Here is a 25,126-nt window from a genome sequence, read left to right as displayed (position 1 = left end):
GTATTCGCTTTACACATGTATATACCCATCACATGATTATACATCCTCCACATATTTACATACCCACATCAGTATACCATCCACATGATTATATACCCTTAAAACAATTCCATATCATTTATATGATATACTCTTCGAATGACTATTTATACCCCCCATGATTATATACCCTCAATGTGATTATATAACCTCCATGTGATTATATACCTTCCACATGATTATATACTCTTTACACAAGGATATACCCTCCATGTGATTATTTACTCTCCACATGATGATATACCCTTTACACAATTATATACCCTCTATATGATATACCCTACACATGATGATATACCCTACACATGAATATATACCCACCTGTGTGCTATACCATTCCCACGATTACATACCCTCCAAGTGACATGTCCAAATGTTCCTATAACTCCACAACAGCAGGTGGCAGTAATTCCCCGCTCGTCTCAATCTATCTGAACTCTGCTGAGAGGAGGAGAAGAAGCAGGAGGCGGGACACTGACCGGAAGACGCTCACTGTGGAAGCAGAGCTGAAGATGGTAAACTTGTTCACGACTAATCTTCATTTACTTAGTTCTGTCAAACATTGACAATGCAAATCACCCTGAATTAAACCGTGAAGAGTTGAACAGTTGTTAAGTGATGTGGTCCATGCTCTGGCGCAGGTTAGCTAACTGTTAGCTAACTGTCAGCTAACTGTCTGTGAGGTTCATCTGTTTGAAAACAGTTATCACCGCAGCTCTGTCTGTTGTCAGTGTGGTAGCCTCGCTAACCCGAGGTAAACTAATGCAGAGGAGTACAAACAGTCTTCAATCAAATGGGAGGGTTGTTGTTTAGTTTGGTTCAAAACTGTTCCAGAGAAGTGTTGGTGGAACTCGTGGTCTTTCTGGAGGACGCACTTCACAAAACACAGACAGGGTTTTGCAGTTATGTGTAAATAATGTGGGTAAACTATACAATTCAACACTTCAACTGTTCTCTCTGGGTCTGTCCATCTTTTCTGTGGACTCTAGATTATTGCTATGATGGACATTTTAACTCAATAGGTAATTGGACAACATATCATAGAAATAGAAATGCTCTTATTAGAGTTCCTCACGGTCATGGTTCTTCATATATCTCGCTGATAGCTACAATAATTTATCACAAAATGATTGAAGGAAAATGAATCTGCAACAGTTAAATAATTGTTTTAGTAATTTTATAAGCCAAGCTGGAAAGCATCAGGTTTATGTTCCGTCATATACTGTACAGTAGTTGAATATCCTATGGTTTGGACTGCTGGTTGTTGGACAAAACATGACATCTAGAGAAGAAAACTTCTCTTTGGACAATTGGCAACAAGCAATAGATTAATCAACATTATACAGACTAATCAATACATCAAGAAATTAGGCAGATTTAATCACTAAGGACATTTTTAGTTCCTGCCTTTATGTTGTTTTGACCGACTGTTTAAACCTCAAGGATACTCTGTTTACTTTGACTTTACACAAAGAAAAGTACAAAATTGTCATTATGGAGAAAGGTGCTTTTCCTATTTTGCCTTGAAATGTGTTTGTGTGCAGCCTCTGTAGGATTCTCTGTGTGCATTGTGAAACCATGTGATTGTTGAGTTCACTGAGCTTGTTTGACTTTTAGAACAATTTTCCTATATATTGTGAATTTACGGCTGTGTAACCACCATTACTTTCTCTCCACTTCAGTCCAGAGATATGTCCCAGCAGATGGGAGACAGCCATCGGAGGCTTCTACAATGCATGATGGCCAATGGCATTGTGGATGAGCAAAGAGCACAGACACTTTACAAGCATTGCTGTGAAACACACACCAGTGAGTTATTTAGAAATGTATCTTTACTCTAGAACAGCTCAAAGTGCTCCTGTGTGTCAGGAGACAGGTTTCATAGCAAACAGATTTCTGAATGATAAGAATAGATAGATAGACTGTTTCCTTTGCCTCATATGTAAAATACATTATCTGCGTTTTCATGAACACATTGCTGGCCAATAATTTGCCTTCAGTTTATTATCTAATCCATCTTGAATCTACCAGAAATTAATATATCCTTACTAAAGGATCTTAAACCATGGTGTGAAAAGTAAAAGAAGTTAAAAGTCCAGGGCAGTGGATCCAGGAAGTTTCCTGTGTATTTTAATTTAATCTTGTTAAATGACAAAGCAGCATTTGCATTTTCTTTAAACTGACGTAACTTTTTTTTGCATAACTGTATTTACTTCTGACACTGAAGTTGAAGTCATGATTTGCAAGCCAGGTTTTTTGGGGTTGTTGACCTTTTTTCTTTTTTTGCAGCTCAGTACAATGCTGACAAACTGGACAGTTTCATCGATACCATCAACTCAAAGCTGCAGCCCATGTTCATGCAGATTAGAAAAGGGATGTCTGAAGATGATGGTCAACAATACTACGCCCTGGTTCGTCTCATTTAATTCCTGTACTGGGCTTTTATTTAAGGGCCTGTTTCTTAATTAATGAACGATTTTTGTTTGAATATACAAGAACCTATGTGGTCAGAGTGTCCAGCTTCAGGGATGTGAAGTGTATCTACAGTGGATCACAAAGGAAATGTATATTTTACTGCATGTACTCATTAAGAGGGACAACAAATGGACAACAACAATTGCAAAAATCCATAAACTAATTCTACAAAGCCATCATGTGAAAAGACAATTGTCTGCATTCAAACTAAGCTGTGCTACCTGAGGTGTTATTAACCTCAGTCTTGCTCTAATCCGGTCCAGGTGAACATGGCTAACACTGACGTCACCAGGATGTCATCAGATTATGCCGACAACGAGCTGGAGCTGTTCAGGAAAACGGTGAGTTCACCGAAGGAGATCCCCAAAGCAGACTGTCACACCTGAAAGAATTGAAACCATTGCACACTGTAATGCAATCCAGGGCAACAGTTCCATAATGATTTATATCCTTTGTATTGAAATCGGCTGACATATAAAACAAGTTACCCGTCCTCACTGCATTAAGGAAAAGGAGGAACGAGGCAGAGCTTAGTGGCAGCTGATGAGAAAACTGGTCACATGTACAAAGGTACCAGAAATGAATCTGTTGGGAGCAAATATGTAGCTATTTTCGGTTACGTTTTTCGTTCTAAAACACATGGCGATGAAACATGTCACAGTTTACTCCACGAGAGTGTGTGTGTAACCTGAGCTGTTCTGATTCAGATGGACCTGATCGTGGGCTCTGAGAATGGCAAGGCCTCCTCCACTGACATCCTGAACAGTGCAGACACCTTGACCACCAAGAAGCTGAAGAAGAGCGAGACGGAGCACCTGTTGAACCGACTGGTGCATGACCAATGGCTCAATGAGGTGCAACACTGAACACCATTTCCACCCAATTTGTGAAAATCTAATTTAAGTCATATTCTCTCTGTTACATTTTCTACAAACTCTTCCCACTTTTCGTGTGGACAGGGCATCATGGTTTCACAAGGTTTTTCAGCACTTTCATAGTGTTTCAAATCAGCCACATTTGTAATTGTAAAGCAAGTTTATCTTAGTTGGGCTATCTTTTAGTTAGCCAGTCTCTAAGATTAACATAAACATTGGTATTCAGGTAGCTATGTTAACCATATTACTGTTGTAAAGGTTGGTGGTTCGATCCCCGTCTCCTCCAGTCTTTGGGCAAGATGCTGAATTTCCCCCTGAATTTGCCTCAGTGTGAATGGTGTGTGTTAATGGGTGAATGTGGCTTGTAATGTAAAGCGCTCTTAGCAGTTGATAATAGTAGAGAAGAACTGTATAAATTTAGTCTGTTTACCATTTAAGGTGGAATTTCAGTCATATGCAACATAAACAGTAGTTAAGTTCAAGGATAGTCTAGTTATTGGAGGATGAAACTGTTCCTTTCCGAAATGGGTTAAAACAAACAACAATAATACGTTTGTGTTCTAAATTAATTTGATCTACCATTAAATCCTCTGTTAATCTGAGAAAATATAACCAGTCTGTTGGACCTAACCGTTTTTGCTCCAACTTGATACTGGTTTATTTAATGTGTGATCAATTACTGTTCATTCATTTAGAAACGGGGTGAATACACCTTGTCCACCAGATGTATCATAGAGATGGAGCCATACATCCGCACAATGCACCAAGACCAGGTCAAAGTTTGTCAAATCTGTCACAACATCGCTCTCCAGGTAAAGCTCTCCTCGGTTTGTCTGTTGTGTATCAACTTTGTCCCCCTATGTTAATACCTGAATCGAGTTGAGAAGTGTGCTTGTTATCTAGCTAAACCTTACTGCTGAGAATTTATTTTTCTTCCATTATAGTTTCCTGATTATATTCACAATTGATATTTTGGGAATTTTAGGGAGTGACATTAATAACCTTTTTTCGGTTGTGATGATAAATGGAGGAATCTAACTCGGTACACATTTTAAGAAACAGAAAAACTCATTCATATAAAGGCTGATTTTACTTTACATAAATATTTGTATTAAATGTAGTTATTGTATGATTTGAAGTTGTCTGGAGATAAGCATCTGAAGGGTAAACATAATTATGATTACAGGGTAAAGAAGGGAATTACTTTAGAGGTTAACCTTAGTAGATCGAGTAGCAGTAACTACATAAACAGTAATGTCCAAGATTTTTAAATTATTAAAAAGAAAGTTAAATAAAATAATTTTATATAATGGATACTTGATATCATTAGTTTTTTTTTTTACTTCAATTTGTAAAACCTTAACTTATTTGCCATGGGTTTTCTCACTGTATTATTATAATCTGATTTGTGTATTTTTCAGAGCCAAATCTGTGAAAATCCTGTGTGTGGCATAAAGATACACACCCCGTGTGTGGCCAGATACTTTAAAGGAAGATCCGAGCCGCGGTGTCCAGCTTGTGAGGACTTCTGGCCTCATGAAATCCCTGGTATTTTCATTTCCATTTACTTGTGAATGTTGTTGCATGTTCCATGTTTTATTGTTACACACATACCTGACCCAGATCCATACCCAGGAGATTTCACATTATTATTTATTTGAATTTTAAGAAAGACATAATACTTAAAATCACAAATTTTTCTGTTCTTCACAGAAATCAGACGACCCAGGTCTCAATCCAAGAGATAAGGGCTCAAACATCCGATTGTATTTTTGTTTGTTAAATGTGTTATATTTTTTATAAGTTTCTAATAAACCAGACTGATAAGATAAAGGTTTTTCCTTTTTTTTACAAAAATAAGTGAGAATGTGTTACTTGGAAATGTCTTTATTATATATATTCACACACAACTGTTAGTTTCTTGTAATTTTCTAAATGTTACCTCTGCACTTGTCTCACCTTCTTACTAGACTCTTGATCAGACAAAAAATCTGGTCTTATTATAAAGAGAGTTTAGATATTTTTATGAAACCAGAGAAGATGCAACAGATAATCTGCTGTTAAACTAGATTTTGAAATGCAGCTAAAAAAATAAATCAAAAAATGACAACATTTTCTTTGATGAGATTTTATTTTTATAGAACTCAACTTCTAAGAAAAAATAACTATTTGCTGTTTTCATGTTGCTAAACACAATATTTGTTACAAAATTAAATTCAACAACATGACAAGAACATGAACCACATTCAAACCACTGCAGATAATACGTATTGGGAGTGTGTTCACACACATTATATATATTATACATTATCTTCAAAGTCAATAGTTGCTGTATTACATATACATACACACTTGGGCTGGGCAATAAACAATATGCACAATTATCGTAATACAAACTTCATCAAGAGCAATATAACAAAAATCCAACATATTTATCGATATAAAGCTCATTATTATGTAAGCGCGATCAGGAGGTACAACACCTAATTATACCTCAGATTTGTTTTGCTGTTAATCAAGTGTTTGTTATTCTCTGGTCGTAAAGAAGAATTTAAAATCATCACCTTCACTCAGGAGCAAAAATCTGTCTTTAATCTTTAAATAAATAATGTGAAATTTTTCGCAATATTGATCAATATCCACAGATTTTTTGCTGTAATACACACATTCAATTACTGAATAATACAATCAATGACTCTTTTCTCATTCAAATCTCAAGTTTTGTTGTAATGAATCACCAAATGTTATTTGTCAAATGAAGTAAACTTGTGATTGCTGATTCATTTTCTGGATTACAGTTACAATCTAGTTCTAATTCTGACACTGAGATGTTCTTAAGAAAGTACCATAAATGAAAACAATTTATATTGATGCAAAAATGTCAGTGAAAGCAAACAACATAAATCTCGACCTGCGTTTATGCTCTGACTTTAGAGTACACTTATCTGAGAGGATTGCTGTTTCAATATCTTTAGGGTGACAATTATCTTGATTGATTTTCTAAACCAGGGATAGAAAAAGGCATAAATGAGTGGATTCAAACAGGAATTAAAATACAGGAGCCAGGACACGATGGGCCAAGCTAACGCACTGTTTGAGGTGTCCTCTCCCACAAGAGACGGGTAATAGTACGGACAGAAGGTCATCAAAAACACCAGTATGACCACACCCAGAGTCCTGGCTGCTTTCCTCTCTGACCTCTTTGCCCTGACCGGCACTGAAGCGCCTGCAACAGCTGTAATATGAGACCGCAAGGCACGAGCCTGAGACACCGCCACAACAAACACTCTCATGTACAGTACGATGATGCTCGAGCACGGGCCAATGAAAGTGAACACCAGGTCGACCGCACCGGAGACAAAGTTGATCACCACCACACACTCCCCGTAGCAGGAGCTGTATCTGTCTGGCTGCCTGAGGTGGTCCTTCAGGATCAGCCCGCTGTAGAGGAGCGAGCAGGCCCAGCACAGACACACACACACCTCGATTCTGCTGCGAGTGATTTTGTTGTTGTAGTGCAGAGGGTGACAAATGGCCACGTAACGGTCGATGGAGATGAGCACCATGTTCCCCACAGAGGCCGAGGTGAGAGTGAAGCCGATGATGTAGGACAGGGCGCACATGACCTCGCCCAGCAGCCAGCAGCTTTCTATGAATCTCACCATCTCCACCGGCATCACCAGCAGCCCCACGAGGAGGTCTGAGACAGCCAGGGAGAGCAGGAGCAGGTTGGTGGGGGTGTGGAGCTGGCGGAAGTGAGAGATGGAGATGATGACCAGCAGGTTGAGGGCTATCGTGAGCACGGTGATGGAGGAGAGCAGCGCGTAGAGGAGGAGGGCCTCCGTGCGAGGACGAGGAAATCCCCTGCAGGAGGAGTTGAGGAGCTGAGGGTAGCAGAGCTCTGCAGCCTCCAGACCATCCATCGTCCAGCGCTGAGGAGAGGTGGGGACCTGAAGCTGCTGAGCTTGAGCAGCTTCTCTCACCGCACCATTGTGCAGCTCATTTATCTGTGGCAACACTCTCTGCTCCTCCTCTTCATCACTCTCCGCTTCACTCTTCTTTTCTGCCTCTGCTCACTCAAGTCTGTCAACTTTCCCTCACACCTCCTCCTAATTTCTCCTCCCTCCACTGTCATCTTATTTGTTTCTTACGTTCCTCCTCATCTCTCCTCTTCTTCCTCACCTCTTGTTTTTTTCCACCCTCCCTCCTTCCTTTTCCTGCTCCCCTCTCACCACCCTGTCTCTTGATGCAACCTGGAGTGTTTTTCTTATAACTGATTTAACCAGTTTTTCAACAGTAGGATTTTTAAATCAGATCCACTGTTCTTTGTAAACAATCTTGATGAATCGTTGACGTTCTTACCAACTAGAGAAATCTGTGGATTTGCGTCTGATATTATTTGATTGATAAGTAAAATACAATTTGCTGCTTTTTTGTATTTTAAATGAATGTACCTCAAATATTTGGATTCTGCTGGTCACACAAAACTACCAATTTGATCATCTCAACTTTTGCTCTTGGAAATTGTTATTTTTCATAATTTTCAGCCATTTTATAAACCAAACATTTGATTATTTCATTTAGGTAGCAGTAGCAGTTTCACTCCAGATTTCACAGGTGAGTGCTTGTCCCCTGCAGCTAAATTCTTGACAAATACTACAACAATGTTGAAAAAGGCCCTATCTCACAATGAAACGATATCGCAGTGATTCAGATCCACAACAACATTTTATCGGTTTAATTTCCAGGGTAATCCATTAAGTAGGTTTTGCGTAATCCTGCTAATTAACAGACAGAGAGACACGCAAACAAATGAACAAACGCAGTGATTTAAACAGTCAACATTCAGGGCCATTCTGGAAAAGTTGTCAACTTTTGATTGGTTGCCCTGTACCAACAGGAGATGTTTCACCAAGAAAGGCCCAGGTGACCCAACAAAACAGGCAGGAGGTGATTTCATAGCTCTGGTGGTTTTACAGCTGCTTTCACCTCTTTGTCCACAACCGTCACTGACTTCTTCCACACCAGTCCAAACCATGAAGAAGTCTCAGGAATCATGTTTGACTGCAGACCTTGACTTTTTCTCCCTTGTGTCTCAAATAAGGCAGCTGCACATATAGTCGGTGTTACAGATGCCTATTGAATGGCAGCTTGGGCGCTCTAGGAAAGGTCTCAGGCTTCAAGACGACTCGACAGGCCAGGTACGTGTTGGTGTATGTGTCTGGGTCAGGATACAGAGACACTGCACAACTGCACACAACAGAGAACTCTGATGTTTTGGCTGCAGACTCTTGGTCTGTGTTTATATGTAATCGTTCCCAAGCCTCGGCCGTTGTGGCTCAAAGAGGGTTGTCTACTAACCAGAAGGTCGCTGGTTCTATTACCGGCTTCTCCAGTCTACAAGTTTTCTTCGGCATGATAGTGATCCTCAAATTGCCCCTGTCAGCTGCGTGAGCGGTGTGTGAATGGTGTCTGTGATAAAAAAAGAATGAAAAGAAAAGATGACGTTCAGGATGGTGAAGCTTCACCAAGTCTGCCGCTGCTTTTACAGGGAAGAATAAACAGGCTGCAGCAGCTCGCTGTCCATGTCTACTCCTCTTTTTTATCAATATTTGAATCCGTCCGTCCAAGTCCTTAAAGTAACGCTGTATGAATTAATGTGAAGTGTTTAATGTGGCTTGTACTGCATAGTGCTTTGAATGGTCTACACCACCAGAAAAGTGTGGTGTAAATTCAGTCCAGTTACCATCTAATTAGTAACCAGGATGTTTATCTATCTCGACACAGTTTGGTTCAGATGTGAGCTTCAGCTTTGGTGGCTTTCATTGAGTCTTAGACAAATAGAGAATTCACCTGAACAGCGACCTGTATATGTTTCTGCTTATGTGGGTCACATCAGCCTATATGTGAGTATTTTGGCATCAACTTTGTGTTTGTGTCTTTTCAGCAGAGATGAGTTGATTTAATTGAGATGGGATATTTAAATACTTAGGTACTCCTGTCAGTTTCACAATGGTCTCACATCATCTGTATATATACACTACCGTTCAAAAGTTTGGGGTCACCCAGACAATTTCGTGTTTTCCATGAAAACTCACACTTTTATTTATCAAATGAGTTGCAAAATGTATAGAAAATATAGTCAAGTCGTTGACAAGGTTAGAAATAATGATTTTTATTTGAAATATTAATTTTGTTCTTCAAACTTTGCTTTCGTCAAAGAATGCTCCATTTGCAGCAATTACAGCATTGCAGACCTTTGGCATTCTAGCTGTTAATTTGTTGAGGTAATCTGTAGAAATGTCACCCCACGCTTCCTGAAGCCCCTCCCACAAGTTGGATTGGCTTGATGGGCACTTCTTGCGTACCATACGGTCAAGCTGCTCCCACACCAGCTCAATGGGGTTGAGATCTGGTGACTGCGCTGGCCACTCCATTACAGACAGCATACCAGCTGCCTGCTTCTTCCCTAAATAGTTCTTGCATAATGTGGAGGTGTGCTTTGGGTCATTGTCCTGTTGTAGGAGGAAATTGGCTCCAATCAAGCGCTGTCCACAGGGTATGGCATGGCGTTGCAAAATGGAGTGATAGCCTTCCTTATTTAAAATCCCTTTTACCTTGTACAAATCTCCCACTTTACCAGCACCAAAGCAGCCCCAGACCATCACATTACCTCCACCATGCTTGACAGATGGCGTCAGGCACTCTTCCAGCATCTTTTCACCTGTTCTGCGTCTCACAAATGTTCTTCTGTGTGATCCAAACACCTCAAACTTTGATTCGTCTGTCCATAACACTTTTTTCCAATCTTCCTCTGTCCAATGTCTGTGTTCTTTTGCCCATATCAATCTTTTCTTTTTATTGGCCAGTCTCAGATATGGCTTTTTCTTTGCCACTCTGCCTAGAAGGCCAGCATCCCGGAGTCGCCTCTTCACTGTAGACGTTGACACTGGCGTTTTGCGGGTACCATTTAAAGAAGCTGCCAGTTGAGGACCTGTGAGGCGTCTATTTCTCAAACTAGAGACTCTAATATACTTGTCTTCTTGCTGAGTTGTGCACGGGGCCTCCCACTTCTCTTTCTACTCTGGTTAGAGCCCGTTTGTGCTGTTCTCTGAAGGGAGTAGTACACACCATTGTAGGAAATTTTCAGTTTCTTCGCAATTTCTGCATGGAATAGCCTTCATTTCTAAGAACAAGAATAGACTGGCGAGTTTCACATGAAAGTTCTCTTTTTCTGGCCATTTTGAGAGTATAATCGAACCCACAAATGTGATGCTCCAGATACTCATAAAGATAAAGGAAGGCCAGTTTTATAGCTTCTCTCACCAGCAAAACAGTTTTCAGCTGTGCTAACATAATTGCACAAGGGTTTTCAAGGGTTTTCTAATCATCCATTAGTCTTCTAAGGCGATTAGCAAACACAATGTACCATTAGAACACTGGAGTGATAGTTGCTGGAAATGGGCCTCTATACACCTATGTAGATATTTCATTAAAAACCAGACGTTTCCACCTAGAATAGTCATTTACCACATTAACAATGTATAGAGTGTATTTCTGATGAATTTAATGTTATCTTCATTGAAAAAAACAGTGCTTTTCTTTGAAAAATAAGGAAATTTCTAAGTGACCCCAAACTTTTGAACGGTAGTGTATATATATATATATAAATTTCAACTTTTATCATTTGTACTTTGGTGCAGATGAGAAACGGCATGAATGTAAATCATAGTAACACATCCTCTACCCCTGATTAATTAATGTCTTTCTTTCTTTCTTTCTTTCTTTCTTTCTAATGTCTTAGCATTTGTCCCACTTCCACTTTTATTGGACTTTTTTTTCACCAACAGCAGAAGTAATAATAATAACTTTATTTGTATAGCACCTTTCAAAACAGTTGTTACAAAGTGCCTCACAAAAAGGACAAATATAACCAAGAAAACAAAACATCAAAGTCAACAAGCAGAATCATCCAATAGCATTAAAATCATATACAGCAGATGATATGATACAAAATCTAATACAAAGGACAAAAATACAACATCATTTGAAATTGATGATAAAAGAAACATAAGTAATAGATAAAAATGTACATTGTTGGTTTTCAGAGCTGGCTGTGCTCATGGCTCACATCTGCAAAGGAGATAGTTGCATCATGTGTTGATGTTAAATTGTGTTTTTTCACAGCTTTGATTGGAATTCACTTGTGGTTTAAAGTGCAATCGTCCACCATTACAAGGTGTGAACATGCCCCTGTGGTAAAGAAAGCAGCCATCAGCCTCAATGTTTGTTTTTCTTGGTTGAAACTAATTTATCCTCTGAGGTACCGATGAGTGTGATGACTTTGTGAGGTTGTCTGTCCAAAACAACGTCTACCCAGATATTAATGTGGCTATTAGTTTGGCCGATTACTTTAACTTAAACTACTTTAACACATTTTATTCTTTCTCACTCGCAGCTTGGGGTCATAAGGATCAACATGCATTTGTTTTGCCGTAAACTAAATATATAAATCTTGAAGATCAATCCATGTGATTACGCTGAGATTATTTCAAACTTGTTTGGCCTCAGACACAGGTAGTGGACCATAACATCGGAGACTGTGTTGTTATAAAGGTTAAATGATGACGATTTACTAAGTAACACTTAATAATGAAGAATGTTTGCTTGATCACAGTTTTCGCCCATGTCTGTGTGTTTGTTCGTGTGTTTGTCAGCAGGATTATGCAAAAACCTCGAAAGGGATTTCAGAGAAACTTGGTTTAAGGATGGGACATGGGCCAAGAAAGACATTTTGCGGTGGATCCAGACAAAAGGGGGCAAGGAATTCTTTTACACTTTCTTGTGTTCATTGTGAGAGAGGGTGTTTTTCACATTTTCACCAATTTCCCAGGGATCAGGGATAGTGCATGGATCCTGATGTCGTTATTATAATTCATAATAAATTGGTGAATCATATCAATATCATTATTTTAAGTCTTGCAAAGAAAACTTACTATTATTTTCACATTGTCCAATTATACACTAAGGTAACATGCTGGATCACTGTTATTACTGATGTTGTGCTGCCATCTGTTGATGAAGAAAACCAACTGATTCAGTAAAACGTCACGCGTGGGCCCTTCTCACATGGATGAACTGAAAGCTGTCATTTGAATAATCAGACACTAGATGGCCCTGTTGGTAAAGCAGTTGACACTGATCTAATTAGCTTTGACAACTTCTTGAAATTTGTTCCTCTATTTAAAAAGACACCAAGTTTTTAAGGCACTTCTGCTCCGTGTACATAACATGTCACTATGATTAATTTAAAGTTTGGATATTTTCTTGTTATTTAATTTTTCAATTCAATTTCTGCCCAAGATTCATTTGTGCATGTTTCCGCAATTTATTTCGCATATTTTACTGAGCGGCCCCATCTTATATAATCCACAGCTAATAATCACATTATGACGTTTGTTGCAACCTGTGCAGTGAACAGGAAGCAGAAAGAAAACCAGCTAGAGCCATCAGTGTTGTGAAACAAAAAAAAAAACTGTAATACTGTAAATTCAAAGTGTGAGGTTAAAATAACTGATAATATTTAGATGATAGTTTAGAAACATTACCAGTATGATGTGTTACTTCACGTAAAAGCATGTGAAGGCCCGTCAAGCATTTGTGTCTCCATGACTCCATTTCAGGCATTCAGCTCATTCATACACTGTGTTTGGCCACTGCTACAGTTTCACTTATCTAAGCCTTAAATTGGGAAAGCAATGAGCCTTGGTGTCCTTGTACTGGAGTGACGAAGACGAAGAGGAGTGAATGCTGAGAGGGACACGGAGGAAGAGAGACAGATGGGATATTTAAAGAGAGGAGAAATTGTTCTGCGGGAGGAGGGCGATGTTGTTTAGAAGATTTCAGTCCAGGAGGGAAGGCATGGATGATGAGTGCTGTGGCTGAGAGAGGAAGATTGAAGGGTGGATGACGGAGGAGAAATGTAAACAGTGAAGGGGCCACAGTGGAAGGGACTCTATATCTTACTCTTGATGCAATGTGCAGATCCTGCTCCAGTGTCTTGTGTTTCCAGAATTAAAGGTTAGAGACTCCTGAAATTTTGATATTTGTACCTTACTTCACTTAAAGTATAATTCACTGACATGCACAGATGTGGTCTGATAATGAGGGTCTAAGTTTTATCTATAGTGTTTGGTTTTCTTAATCTTTTTTCTGCTGAGCAGTGTCATAGATGTTCCTCTTACTTTAACTGTCACACAGTTTTCTCCCAGGTCATGAGCACTGGGCATTTTGATAACATAGAAGCTGCAGTCAACCAATCAATGCATCTCCTTTCATGGAAAATTATTTGTATGAAAATTTATATAATCTCATATGTCCTATATGGAGGTGGAGACCCCAAGGTAACTGTAAAGCAAAAATAAACATGAGCAAAACTTCACCATAACCAAAGTAACAAACACCAACCTGAAGTAAAATATTTTTAAAAAGAAGTATATTTGTGTTCAAGAAGAGGTCTTTTCATATTTGTATCCTGTGTATGAAAACAAGTCTTTCACTATGTATTGACCAAACACTGGAGACACAAGGAAGCACTGTGTCTTTATTATTTTATGGTGAACACCAACGTCTGGTCTTCTTTTTCATTTCACCACATCGTCACTGCTCTGCCTCAAATAAAACTACACAAATGCTTTTAATCCACCGTTTGCTCGAGGTCTTCCCGTTATGCACGAGAAAATTGCAATACAAGCAATTTAATTCACTTCATAAAATTAACTCTTTAAATTGAGCAAAACTATAAGCTTTGTGACACTATACAACTTTAAATGATATCAAAAGAATACATTTATATAATATGATCTGATTGAGTTAGAGCTAATTTGTGTTTTAAAGATATAACCTTTTCTTTCTTTATTTTTTTATTATGAACTCACCTTCAAATGTCAAAAATCGCTTTGCCAGACTTTAAAGCTAAATACATGTGGAGCCTGTGGGGAACTGGACAAACAGAAAGTTTTTCATTAGTCCTTCCTCAGAAAATTAAATTACCAGTAATGAAAGTTGTTTTCAATCGGTTTCAGATTCTAACTTGATTTACTCATTGACTCTTTAGAACAAATGTGAAGGTATTTGGGATTTTGTAGATTTTTCAATTTTTGATAATAAAGAACAGCTATTTTATTTACCATGCAAACAATCTAATATTTGAAGGAAAAAATGTCACAGTGTGGAATCCTCATGTATAGACAGAAACTGGACTGATGTTTTTCTGGAATATCTTCAGGCAGTATGATCAGGAAAAGGTTTATAAACACAGGGTCACACACAAGTAAACACTTGCATGCCCACAAATAGTAACATGCCTGGTTTCATCCAGTTTTTTTTTGTTCCACACACTACGGCCTAATTGATTCTCATTTTAATTATGTTGACCCAGACTCTCTAGTCTCTACTCTTCACTGACAACAAAACGAGTGCAGGCCAGCAGTCTGCCGCTCACACTGTGAGGATGACACGTCCGTCTCCACACAGAGGAACGAGGCGAGGATCTACTTTGATGTCCCCCCCCACCCCCCACCCCCCAAAGGAAAGGTCAAAATAATAAATGTAGGCCCAATTGATGGGTTGGCAGGGGGGCGCAGGGGTTTGTGTGCTGATTTTTGGACGAGTGCTCCCCTAAAGGCATAATGAATTCATACAGTCAGTCACGGCCAAAGAGGGAAACAGCGTGACTCCTCTTTCCATGAAAAGGTTGATCTGAATCTGCAGACGAGCCTGGCTCCGTCTTCCCACTCATTCTCCGACACATCCTTTCTCTCTCGAACACAGGCTTGTCTCACACTCACACACACATGAATACGTGCTCAGAAATGTCTCTTACTTCATCGTGCATTTAAAACCCCCTCGATGAGCTGCTCCACCTCACTCTTCCTCACAGCTCATCCATTCCTCATTCAGGGGTGAATGACCCAGAACTACACCGATGCTTTAACGCATCTTTGAAAAATCCTCAGGTCATTGAGGTCATGTGATATCTGTTATTGCTGACCTTTGACCTCTGTCCATAATTACAAACTCTTGTTTTGAAACCTCAGAACTTTACTTTAACCTCTCGGAAAAATTCTGACTTACAGGTAAATGTGTGTAAAATAATACTCAAAGACGTCTACATAATTTTGTTTGTGTCTGAAGGTATCACTTTCTCAAAAAATCAGTGAGTGAAAAATCAATGAGTTTAGGTGCGAATATTTTAGTCAACCAAAGCTTCGGGCGTCTTTTGCTTGAGTGAAAGAAACAATAACTCAAAGTAAAAATACTATTCATAACTCTACTTTGGGAAAAAACAGAGGTATTAGCAGGAAAATGTTAAAAAGTATTTAGTCACTCTCACTATGCTAAATGGCCCCTGTGCAGAATTATATTAGTGGATTGTTATTATGTACTCTACACATTAATATGTTAGCTGAATGTTAATGTTATTTTTAAATATTCACTATACTGACTCAATGGCGGTTTAATGTATAAGTAGATCATATATTGTATGTAAATTGTAATAATTAATAAAATTGATAATTCATATTATAAACAATATAAGACATTAATAAATATGAGGGCAACACTTCACTTTAAATCTTACATTTAACAAACATGTAATTCAATGTGCAATGTAGTTGGAAGAAGAACCTTCCTTTCTGCACACAGATACATGATAGCATTTTTAAATGTATTTAATGGTTAGGGGAACTTTGGTAATAATAAAGTAGCAAGTACACTGAAATAAAACAGAAAATTATTGGAGTAGAGAGTAAATAGACAAGTAAAGTAAAGTCAAGTAAAAGTACCTCAAAGCTGAGTTAAGTTGCTTTCCAGCACTTTGCAGGTGAGCAGACTCAAAAACAAACGTGATGCTGTGGAATTTTTTAAAATGTAACTTTGAAAGATTTGAACTGTCCAGAATTTACTTTGAATAAAAGGTTTCTCAGTTTGGACGTAACTAAAACAAAAAATAAGGAAAGGTGGGCTCTTATATCCACAAATAATTCAAAACACAAGATTTGTGTTGACATTTTCAAATTTGCAGTATAAAATATTTCCAACCACCATTACTCTTCTATACAGTTTTAACATGGCCTAACCTTTTGTCTTGCATTACTTTGAATCTATGCCCCATATGTTTCTATACTCCAGTATAAATTCACAACACTTGAATACTTTGCAGCTGATAAATAAATTGTTTTATAACTTATTCTATTTATTCTACTGGTGTGTGTGTTTCCATTTAAAGACACACACCGCGCCGTCGAGCCTCACTGCTGATGACAAACTCTCAGATAAACGCCCGCGTGATCCTGTCCCACTGACGAAACGCAATTTCCTGCGGGGCCACGCGGTCCCGGCGGTGGAGCCGTGGGTGAGACGCGCGTCCGTCCGCGCTGCGCTGCCTCTTCTCCGCCGCAGGACGGAGCCGCTCCGGGCGCGATCACATGCGCGGTCCTGCCGTGAATCTCGCATCACCACGGCAACCGGCGTTCACAGCGCGTCCCCGCGGCAGCAGCATCCGTGCGCTGCGATCCCATCATCCACAGGCGAGAGGAAGGAGAGAGGAAGCAGAGAGGAAGCAGAGAGGAAGCAGACAGCAAAGCCACAGTAAGTTCGTCTCCTCCGGTTTTACCCTCGAATGTTTTCTTCGTCAATTGTGCTGCAGACGTGAAGAGAGCGCGCACAGCTGCGCAGCGTTCGGCCGTGTGAGATGTTTCTGTGCAGGATGTCATGAAGTGATCTCATGCAGCCTCTCGTTATTTTTTCATTTACTTTAGAGAATACATGCATCTCACATTTACATCAGTGGATGTACATAAACTAAGAGGTTATTCACCGATTTCACATTTTTAATGTCGAGCTGTAAGTTGCTGGGATTGATTCCACAAGTCTCAAAAAGCAAACCCCCCCTGTGTGGACTGAATGGTCCAAAAAAATGGGTTTTTACTTTATTCAGAAGCACAGTGATGTGGTTTTATCCTGTTTCATGAAAGACTGCTGCTGTGTGTGTGTGTGTGTGTCTCTCTGCTCACACAGCCTGTGTGTGTTGTCGCAGCAGTCCTCAATGCAGCAAGTTCAGATATGCATGAGCAGTGAAGCATGAGGAACTTGAGAAGTGCAGAATTCAAACAGCTCTTACAGCTATTCCTATATTCCTCGTCAGAAAGCTGTGCCTCGGTAGGAATACATGTGAAGGCATCAAGGTGGGTTAAACTCCTCAAATCATGCGTCATTCTGATATCATCAGTATTTTACAGTGGATGTTATGTGATGCAAAATCAGTGGCTGAGCATTTTGAAAGATGTCATCATCGTGCAGCTCTTTCCGCTGCCGGACCTGTTTCCTGTCTGAGTGTTTGACAGCAGCAGCGCTCGCCTCGCTTGTTCATCACAGATTCAGGATGATTCATCGTACCCACACCACAAATGTGTGTGTGTGGGGGGGGGGGAGAATGGTGGTCAGCACAGATGACCACTTCAAACGCCCACTGGCCAAGGACAGTGTTGTCTTGAGTAATGTACTTTGGATTCAACTGACACAAGCTGCTCTCTAACTTGTGAAAAATAAATAAATAGACAGGTTTTAGCAAAATAATCTTGTACAATAGATTAATAATGTTTTACAACATAGAGGTGATTATTCTTCAATGATTAGATCAATAAAAAGGCCATTAAAACTTAAACACAGCCTATCACACTCACACATATACAGTAGTTGTGTATTGTATCTGTCCGGTGGCCTGTGATAATGATCCCGTATCTCCTTTATCAAAAGCACATCTCCTGTGCACCGGGGATTTCTCCTGCTACATAAAGACTGTAGCTCTTTGCCTGCTGGTGTGTGTGTCATCATTGTGAGTCATTGGCGTCAGTGGGCCCGTGGGGTCCTTGGCTGGGGGAAGGTGTTGTGTTCCACTGTGTGAATGAGATAAGTGGCTCCTCACCTCTTCCCTCCACTTTTAGATGTGCATTCGATGGAGGAGTGAAAATAGAATAAAGTCAGAGCAAAGAGGCGTTCGGAGCAGACATGGTGGAGTGCGTCAAAACATTAAAGACATTGGTGAAAGAGGTTGGATTATACACAAATACATAAACATGGAGACAACAGGCTTCACTATGGCTCCAAACTAAAAGTTGTTATTTTAAGTTGCATAATTGGAATTCTGCTCAACACAAACTCATTGAATTATATACAAGACAGTTATTAAAGCAATAGCTCAAAATTTGCTTGTTTGCTAAATTACATTTTTTGGTCTTAATGGTCAATATGGCGGTTAGCTTAGCTTAGCTTGAAAACTGAAAATTAGGGAAAATAGCCTGGGTCTGCTAGCTTGTACCAAAAAACACCTCTCACCTCCAAAGCTCACTAATTAACAATGATATATATTATTTGTTTAATCCATATGAAATCATATGAACAATGCCTGCACACAACTTCATGCCAAGTGTTGGACTGACCAACATTGCCAACATCTCAATAACATTTCTCCTAGGATGGCTCAGAACAAAATTTTGTTTTCAGAAATATTTCCGTTTTTTTCGATTCTCCTCTTTCCTTCGTGTCCTGGCAGAATCTTCAGCTCTACACGCACTGCTGTCACATTTCATTAAACATAGTCTGAGTCAGTCTGACCCAATCTGTCTGTTCCATCCCTGCTTTCTGTTTCCAGGCAGCCATGGTGAAGCTGGGCAGCAATCTGTCTGAGAAGCTGGAGAAGCAGCCGTCTGCAGACGACGGCTTTGATAACATTCCCCTCATCACGCCCCTGGAGGTCAACCAGCTACAGAAGCCGTTCGCGGACAAGGTAAATACAGCCCGTTGGGTGTGTGTTGTTAAATGTGCCTGCCCACCAGGTTTTCCTCTGAAATACCATACATTACATTACAGAAATGACTAACATAATAAAATTACTGTGGGTATACTCACCTTTTCCTTATGTAATGTAAAAACGGTGGCATCAGCCCACACAGTGTGAGCTCCTCTTTGAATGCATATTGTATAAAGAAAGCAAATAATAAACACTTTGTATTTATGTTTTTAAGGTGTTGACTAAATCTCTGTACTTTTACAAATGATGCACATGAACTTCTCAACATGCAGAACAGTGATTTCAGTGGGTCCGAGCTCACTCGACCTGTGGTGAATGCTTTGTGACAATAACTTCCATCGACTGTAATGTTAAATGACTAACTCCTGATCAGGAGTTCAGAGGTTTTTTTTACCAATAGTCATTGACAGTACATTGTTTCTTGTTCAGATCATTGTGAAGACATTGACACAGTACCAGCTGCAGCAGAAGAAGAAAAACAAGCTGTACGTGCCGAACATCAAGAAACTGAATATTAACTTCTACAGTGATGTTTCAGAGAAAATTAAGGTAACGAACAACAGGAACTCTACACAAATTCGTATTTAAGGATAATCCTCTTATTGTCAATGCCATGAAAAATTAACTGATCCTATTATCAAGTATTAACTGTGTATCCAAACTCTGATGCAGTATCTCCTCTGTGCCATAGAGCTCCATTTTATATGCACATCATGTTAAAAAACTTCAATGAGCCATTGCAGCAAGGCACTGTTGACAGGTTCCTTCTTTATCATGGAGTCAATACGACAGACACCATACTGTAGCCTTATATACTCACTGAAGCACCAAATTCATCTGTACCTGAAAATAGTCCCCAGCAAATATATTGTTTTCTTCTGCTTGACTAACAGTTGCAAAATAGAACAATGTCCGGATGTTTTAAAAATTATAAATTATATTCATTGCCTTTTTTTGAGACTTACATCAATGTAAGGAACCACTGGAGTCAGGACTTAGAGCCATAGACAAGGTAGGGAAATCAGAAAGTGCAGGATTTGGTCTTTTGGCATTTATTGACAATGACAAATATATATATATACATACATACATATATTGGCAGCCCTATCCTTCAAGCACTGATGGTGCTTTTTACTGAAGTGTTGTTTATGTATATATATTTTATGTATGTGTGTGTTTATTTGTCTGTTGTTGTCGTCCAGATCACAGGTCTGATCCTCATCACTCTGGCCTTCTTGACCAGCCTGCTCCTCCTGCTCATGTACAAAGCAATGTGGTACGACCAACTTACCTGCCCAGAGGGTTTTATCCTCAAGGTATACGCACACGCACAGACACACACACACACACACACACACACACACACACACACACACACACACACACACACACAAAATATATGTGGGTTTTAATGCAAAGACAGTTATTCTAAATATCTTTCCGCTACTTTGCTCTCATGTGGTCAGACTTCTTATTACATCAACCAGATCGCGTCTGAGCAGCACCCACTGCAGCACCTATTATAAAAGTACTTTAACAGCCCACAATGCAGCTCATCTGGTGCTTGGTTCTCAGCACGCCCTCACATCAGTCACATACAGGAGGATTCAGGAAGACCCACACTCATTATCTCCAAATGACACCTTGTCGACATGGTGTACGGAGTCGACGCTGCCATGCATCTCAGCTGAAGAGTCTTTCTCGCAGAGGAACATGAGAGATTGGGAGAGACATAGGGAGGGAGGGAGGAGGGAGAAGAGAGAGGGAGCGACACAGCCCGCTTTCTGGTCAGGCAGAGATTGGGACGCCTGCCTGTGAATCGGAGGGGTCTTTAATTAGGACTGAGCGTGACTAAACTGTGATTAAAGGCCTAGCAGTGAGGGGGGAAGCAAGGAAGGGAAGGGGGAGGGAGCGGAGGGGGCCTTCCGGCAAAGGCTTTTGAAGTTTTTGCCGGTTACAGTTGCTTTCAGCATTTTTTCCTTCCCTGTTAATGTGTTGTTGGAGACATAAAAAGAGAGAGAGAAGTGAGGATGGAGGACGCAGGGTGGCGTTCAGTCACTGCTGTGCTTTTGATAGGTCCGGCCGCTCGCTGCTGAGGGAAGGTCAGGTAGTGGATCCTCTGAGGGGGGAAACTCTCAGTGGGCTCTTTCCAAAACACAACATCAACAGACTGGACATTGTGTTTGTTTGTCGGAGTTTGTGCTTTGGCGTCATCTGTGCTCAAAGATGAAGATAAACCAACTTTGTCAAAGGAGATTTTCACGCCTCTGATCAGATGTGTGGAAGCATTTGCCGTGCAGATTATTAAAGAAGAACTTGTACTTCTTAACATTTGTTCTCATTTGTTCCCCACTGGTAGTGTTCTAATGAGCCGTACGTGTTAAAATGTGTTTTATCAGAGCATCTTTCATTTCACTGTCACCAAAGTCAGTTTTCCATTAGAGGAACTTCAAAGTGAAACCTTTAATAACCTGGAAAATACAAGTCAGTTGACGTTTCCTTGCACTGTAATGCGTCCACGTGGATTTCAGACGTGTGTGTTATCTTCTGGATCAACTTTTAATTTGAGCATGAAAGGTCGTTCTTGCCCTTGGAGATTGTTTGACAGAATAAACTGAAGTCAACAATTAACTTTTGACGTTGGAAATGAGCTGAGCCCAGGGCAACAGAGCAAACTTAATCTGCTGAGGAGACACAATTCAAAGCTCTTGAAAAACATCAGTAAACCTTGACGTGAGATTAAGTTGTCTGATCTTTGGATCTGTTTTTCCTCTCTCTTCTGTGTCACCTCCTGAGCACGGCTGAAAATTATTTTATGGAACTTTTTCTGTAAAGTGACCAAAGATAAACAAACTCTGTGAGAGTCTTTACATGTTGCGTTCAATTTCTACTACGGCCTTGTCAAAGAAAACCAGTCTGCTCTCGAGAGCGCACGCTACTATATAAAATGTGAAAAAGGTAAAACGGCACAGACGAAAGCTCTTGCTTCAAGAATTATTTTTAAATGCGCTGACATATTTACCCTGGGACTTTTTAAAGTTCTGACCCTGACATATACACGAGAATAAAATACATTCTATGCAGACTGAGAGCTCTGTAAGTGTTGATATGCATCTTCAACAAACGGACTATTTTGTCCCTCTCTTCTCTAGAGCTTCATAAACTATGTCAGATTTTCTAATGTAATCTCCACGTTTGATAATCATTACTGCTCATAAATTGAAAACAGGAGCAGTTCTGCGCTCTTTGTTGATTCTGTGGTAGACATGTGTTGTTAATCTCAGAGCAGTGTGTCCCCTTGAGGAAAACAAATGAAGTTATTCTTGTCTTTCTGTTGTAACAGCAGAAGCACTGCTCCCCGACAGCTCTGGAGATGTACTTCACAGAGCAGCAGCAGCAGCAGGAGGAGCCAGGCGTCCACAGCGGCACCAACACTGGGCTGTACGCTGCTCTCAGCCACCTCAACCAGGTCAAGAGGCCTGGACCTGAGCTGCCATCACCATGGTTACCAGTCATCAGCTCTCTAAAGGAGGCCGAGGTGGCGAAGCAAGGCAGCGAGCCGCTGAAAAGAGCGCTGGAGGGAGAGGAGTGAAGGGTCTGATGGAGATGTAGGTGTTAGAGGAGGACGTGATGAGGATGGCCAGTGCTGTGTGTGTGTGTGTGTGTGTGTGTGTGTGTGTGTGTGTGTGTGTGTGTGTGTGTGTGTGTGTGTGTGTGTGTGTGTGTGTGTGTGTGTGTGTGTGTGTGTGTGTGTGTGTGTGTGTGTGGTGCTCCTACACCTTAAAAGTGTTTGAATATCTGTCAGAATTTTGAATCAACAACCTAAAGCACACATTTACTTAGCTTCATTACAGTTATGTTATGTTGATATTTAATAGCTAATATCTATTTAATATCTAGTAGATGATATTTAAAAGCTAATACCAGACGTGTGTGTGTGTGTGTGTGTATGTATGTATGTGTGTGTATGTGTGTGTTGTGAGTTGCTGTGGTTAGAGGCAGGCATGTTATTAAAGTGTTGGAGAATGTGGCTGACTTTTGCAGTGTTACTGAGTCATGTGCAAACGCCTCCATCTGCATTCTGCGTGTGTGCACATATACACACTGTAAATTCACATTTACATTCATATGCAGTGTGCGAGTGTGTGTGCATACACTGAATGATTTGTGTACTTGTTGGAGAAAGTTGGAAGTGCGAGAAGAGAAGCGAGGCGAGAGCTCGGAGCGAGAAGAGAAGATAACAAGTTTTTAATGAGATGGCTCGGAGTTTCTCCTCATCGCTCCATCTTGTTATCTCACTGTCTGTTCACTTAGTCTTTGAGGGGAGTGTATATGAGATCAGCAGGGAATGTGCTCACACTTCAGCCATTAAAACAAGGAGCCATAACCGTCGATTTTAATATTTGCTGAAATGATTTGATCCTACATCTTATCAGCCCACGACTGCAAATTACAGTCCTGTGAAATGAAAGTCAAGTGAAAGCATTGCTCTTACATACCAAGCGACTCGAGTTACACAACCACAAGCGGTCTGTGTGCTTTAAAGCAGACTCACACAGTGACTCTGGAAAGTATCCACTGGTAAATCTAATCAATTTTTAATTAAATCTACTAAATGATAAAGTGTGCAGTAATTAAAGAGGCCTGCATATACTTTCCAAAGCCACTGTACAAGTCTCCATTTGAAGCTTCTTTTACATAATGTGTGTGCTGCCTACTGTAATTATGGATAAAACTTGAGACAATGTATTGTCACAAAAATATCTAAATAATATAAATGTGTAAACTTATGTGTAAAACTAGCAAATGAAGCTCCGTCCACGTTTAGTTACTAGTTTTATTAAGTATGTGTAAATTAAATGATCACAGGGTTACTGTGGTCCTTTTGTGAATGTATGAAGTAGTTTCTTTAATCATGCAAGATCTACTATAATCATTGCTTATAATGTACGACCTACAGTCTGTACAATTTTCTATTTATTTCTATTCTTGTGTTTGTTTTAGTGTCTTTTGAATGGAAAACCTGTGTTTGCAAATGTTGTGAAGTATTCTGTTCCAGCCTATCATGTTCATTTTAGAGGGCGGAAAAACAATAATGTGAAGTTCTTCTTTGAAACAACTTTTAAACACGTTGTTTTTTAATTATCAGATATAACAAGATGTTACCTGGCAAGTCTTGTCATTTGTCTCGATTCACGCCTTTTGACCTTTTCTCTTTGTCTTACCATGTTTTAACAAACCAAACTCTTCATGTGAGAAGAGATGAATGTGAAGCACAGCCTGTCCCCCTGGGTCCAAGTGCCAAACGCTTACATCAGACCCATCTGCTCTGATGTCACTGACTGAACACAAATAAAAGCCTGAAGTGTTGACTCCCGTTGTTCACTATCAGCCCTATTGATTTAGATTCACTGCCTCTGTAATGACTTAATGATTCAATGATGGCTGATGATTCATGAGAATGATTCATAAGAACCTGAAAACTAACCTCAGCATAGCATCAGTAGCTGAATGAAGCTAAGTACATAAGCTCATTATATGTTTTATACGTGAATTCATTAAACAGCATACAGGCAGGTTGTAAAAATATTTTATTTATTGCTTATGTTCACTTTTGGGCTACGTGTAATTTCCATATTATGCTACTCTGTAAGTACATGTTACTGTATTTCAGAAATGAATGGAGAACTTTTTGTTGATAATGTAAGTTTTATGAAAACAGCAGGAGGTACTATCTCAGTGCAATATGTGAATGAGGTTGGTGAACTGACTGAGTAATTACTAATTAATCACTAATTTACTTTTTTCTGCCCTTACAGATAAAGTGATACATTATTCTGAGAAGTTAAAATTAATCCATCATTAG

The 25,126-nt window shown here is 39.8% G+C and overlaps 3 protein-coding genes across 4 annotated transcripts; 2 read left to right on the top strand and 1 right to left on the bottom strand.

The window, feature by feature from the left end:
• The first annotated feature begins 440 nt into the window (after positions 1-440).
• Positions 441-5,222, top strand: nsmce1 (NSE1 homolog, SMC5-SMC6 complex component). The gene is made up of 8 exons (XM_035145988.1): positions 441-554; positions 1,722-1,848; positions 2,329-2,450; positions 2,778-2,855; positions 3,222-3,368; positions 4,085-4,201; positions 4,811-4,937; positions 5,103-5,222. The coding sequence occupies exons 1-8, from the start codon at positions 552-554 to the stop codon at positions 5,135-5,137; spliced, it is 756 nt and encodes a 251-aa protein (XP_035001879.1). The 5' UTR covers positions 441-551; the 3' UTR covers positions 5,138-5,222.
• Positions 5,223-6,319: 1,097 nt separating this feature from the next.
• LOC118100656 (trace amine-associated receptor 13c-like) lies at positions 6,320-7,312 on the bottom strand. The gene has a single exon (XM_035145975.2). It carries the CDS (start codon positions 7,310-7,312, stop codon positions 6,320-6,322), a length of 993 nt encoding a protein of 330 aa, XP_035001866.1.
• Positions 7,313-16,767: 9,455 nt separating this feature from the next.
• caly (calcyon neuron-specific vesicular protein) lies at positions 16,768-24,630 on the top strand. 2 transcript variants are annotated; one of them, XM_035166928.2, is made up of 5 exons: positions 16,768-17,039; positions 19,102-19,236; positions 19,690-19,809; positions 20,463-20,576; positions 22,607-24,630. In XM_035166928.2, exons 2-5 carry the CDS (start codon positions 19,108-19,110, stop codon positions 22,850-22,852), a joined length of 609 nt encoding a protein of 202 aa, XP_035022819.1. In that variant the 5' UTR covers positions 16,768-17,039; positions 19,102-19,107; the 3' UTR covers positions 22,853-24,630. The 2 variants fall into 2 exon arrangements, with proteins under 2 accessions (XP_035022819.1, XP_035022811.1); XM_035166920.2 differs by having other exon boundaries at positions 16,773-17,039; positions 22,604-24,630.
• The last annotated feature ends 496 nt before the right edge of the window (positions 24,631-25,126 follow it).

This window comes from Hippoglossus stenolepis, chromosome 2 (assembly GCF_022539355.2).
Source record: "Hippoglossus stenolepis isolate QCI-W04-F060 chromosome 2, HSTE1.2, whole genome shotgun sequence".
In the NCBI taxonomy this organism is placed as follows: domain Eukaryota; kingdom Metazoa; phylum Chordata; class Actinopteri; order Pleuronectiformes; family Pleuronectidae; genus Hippoglossus; species Hippoglossus stenolepis.
This window is presented reverse-complemented; position numbering and strand designations above follow the sequence as displayed.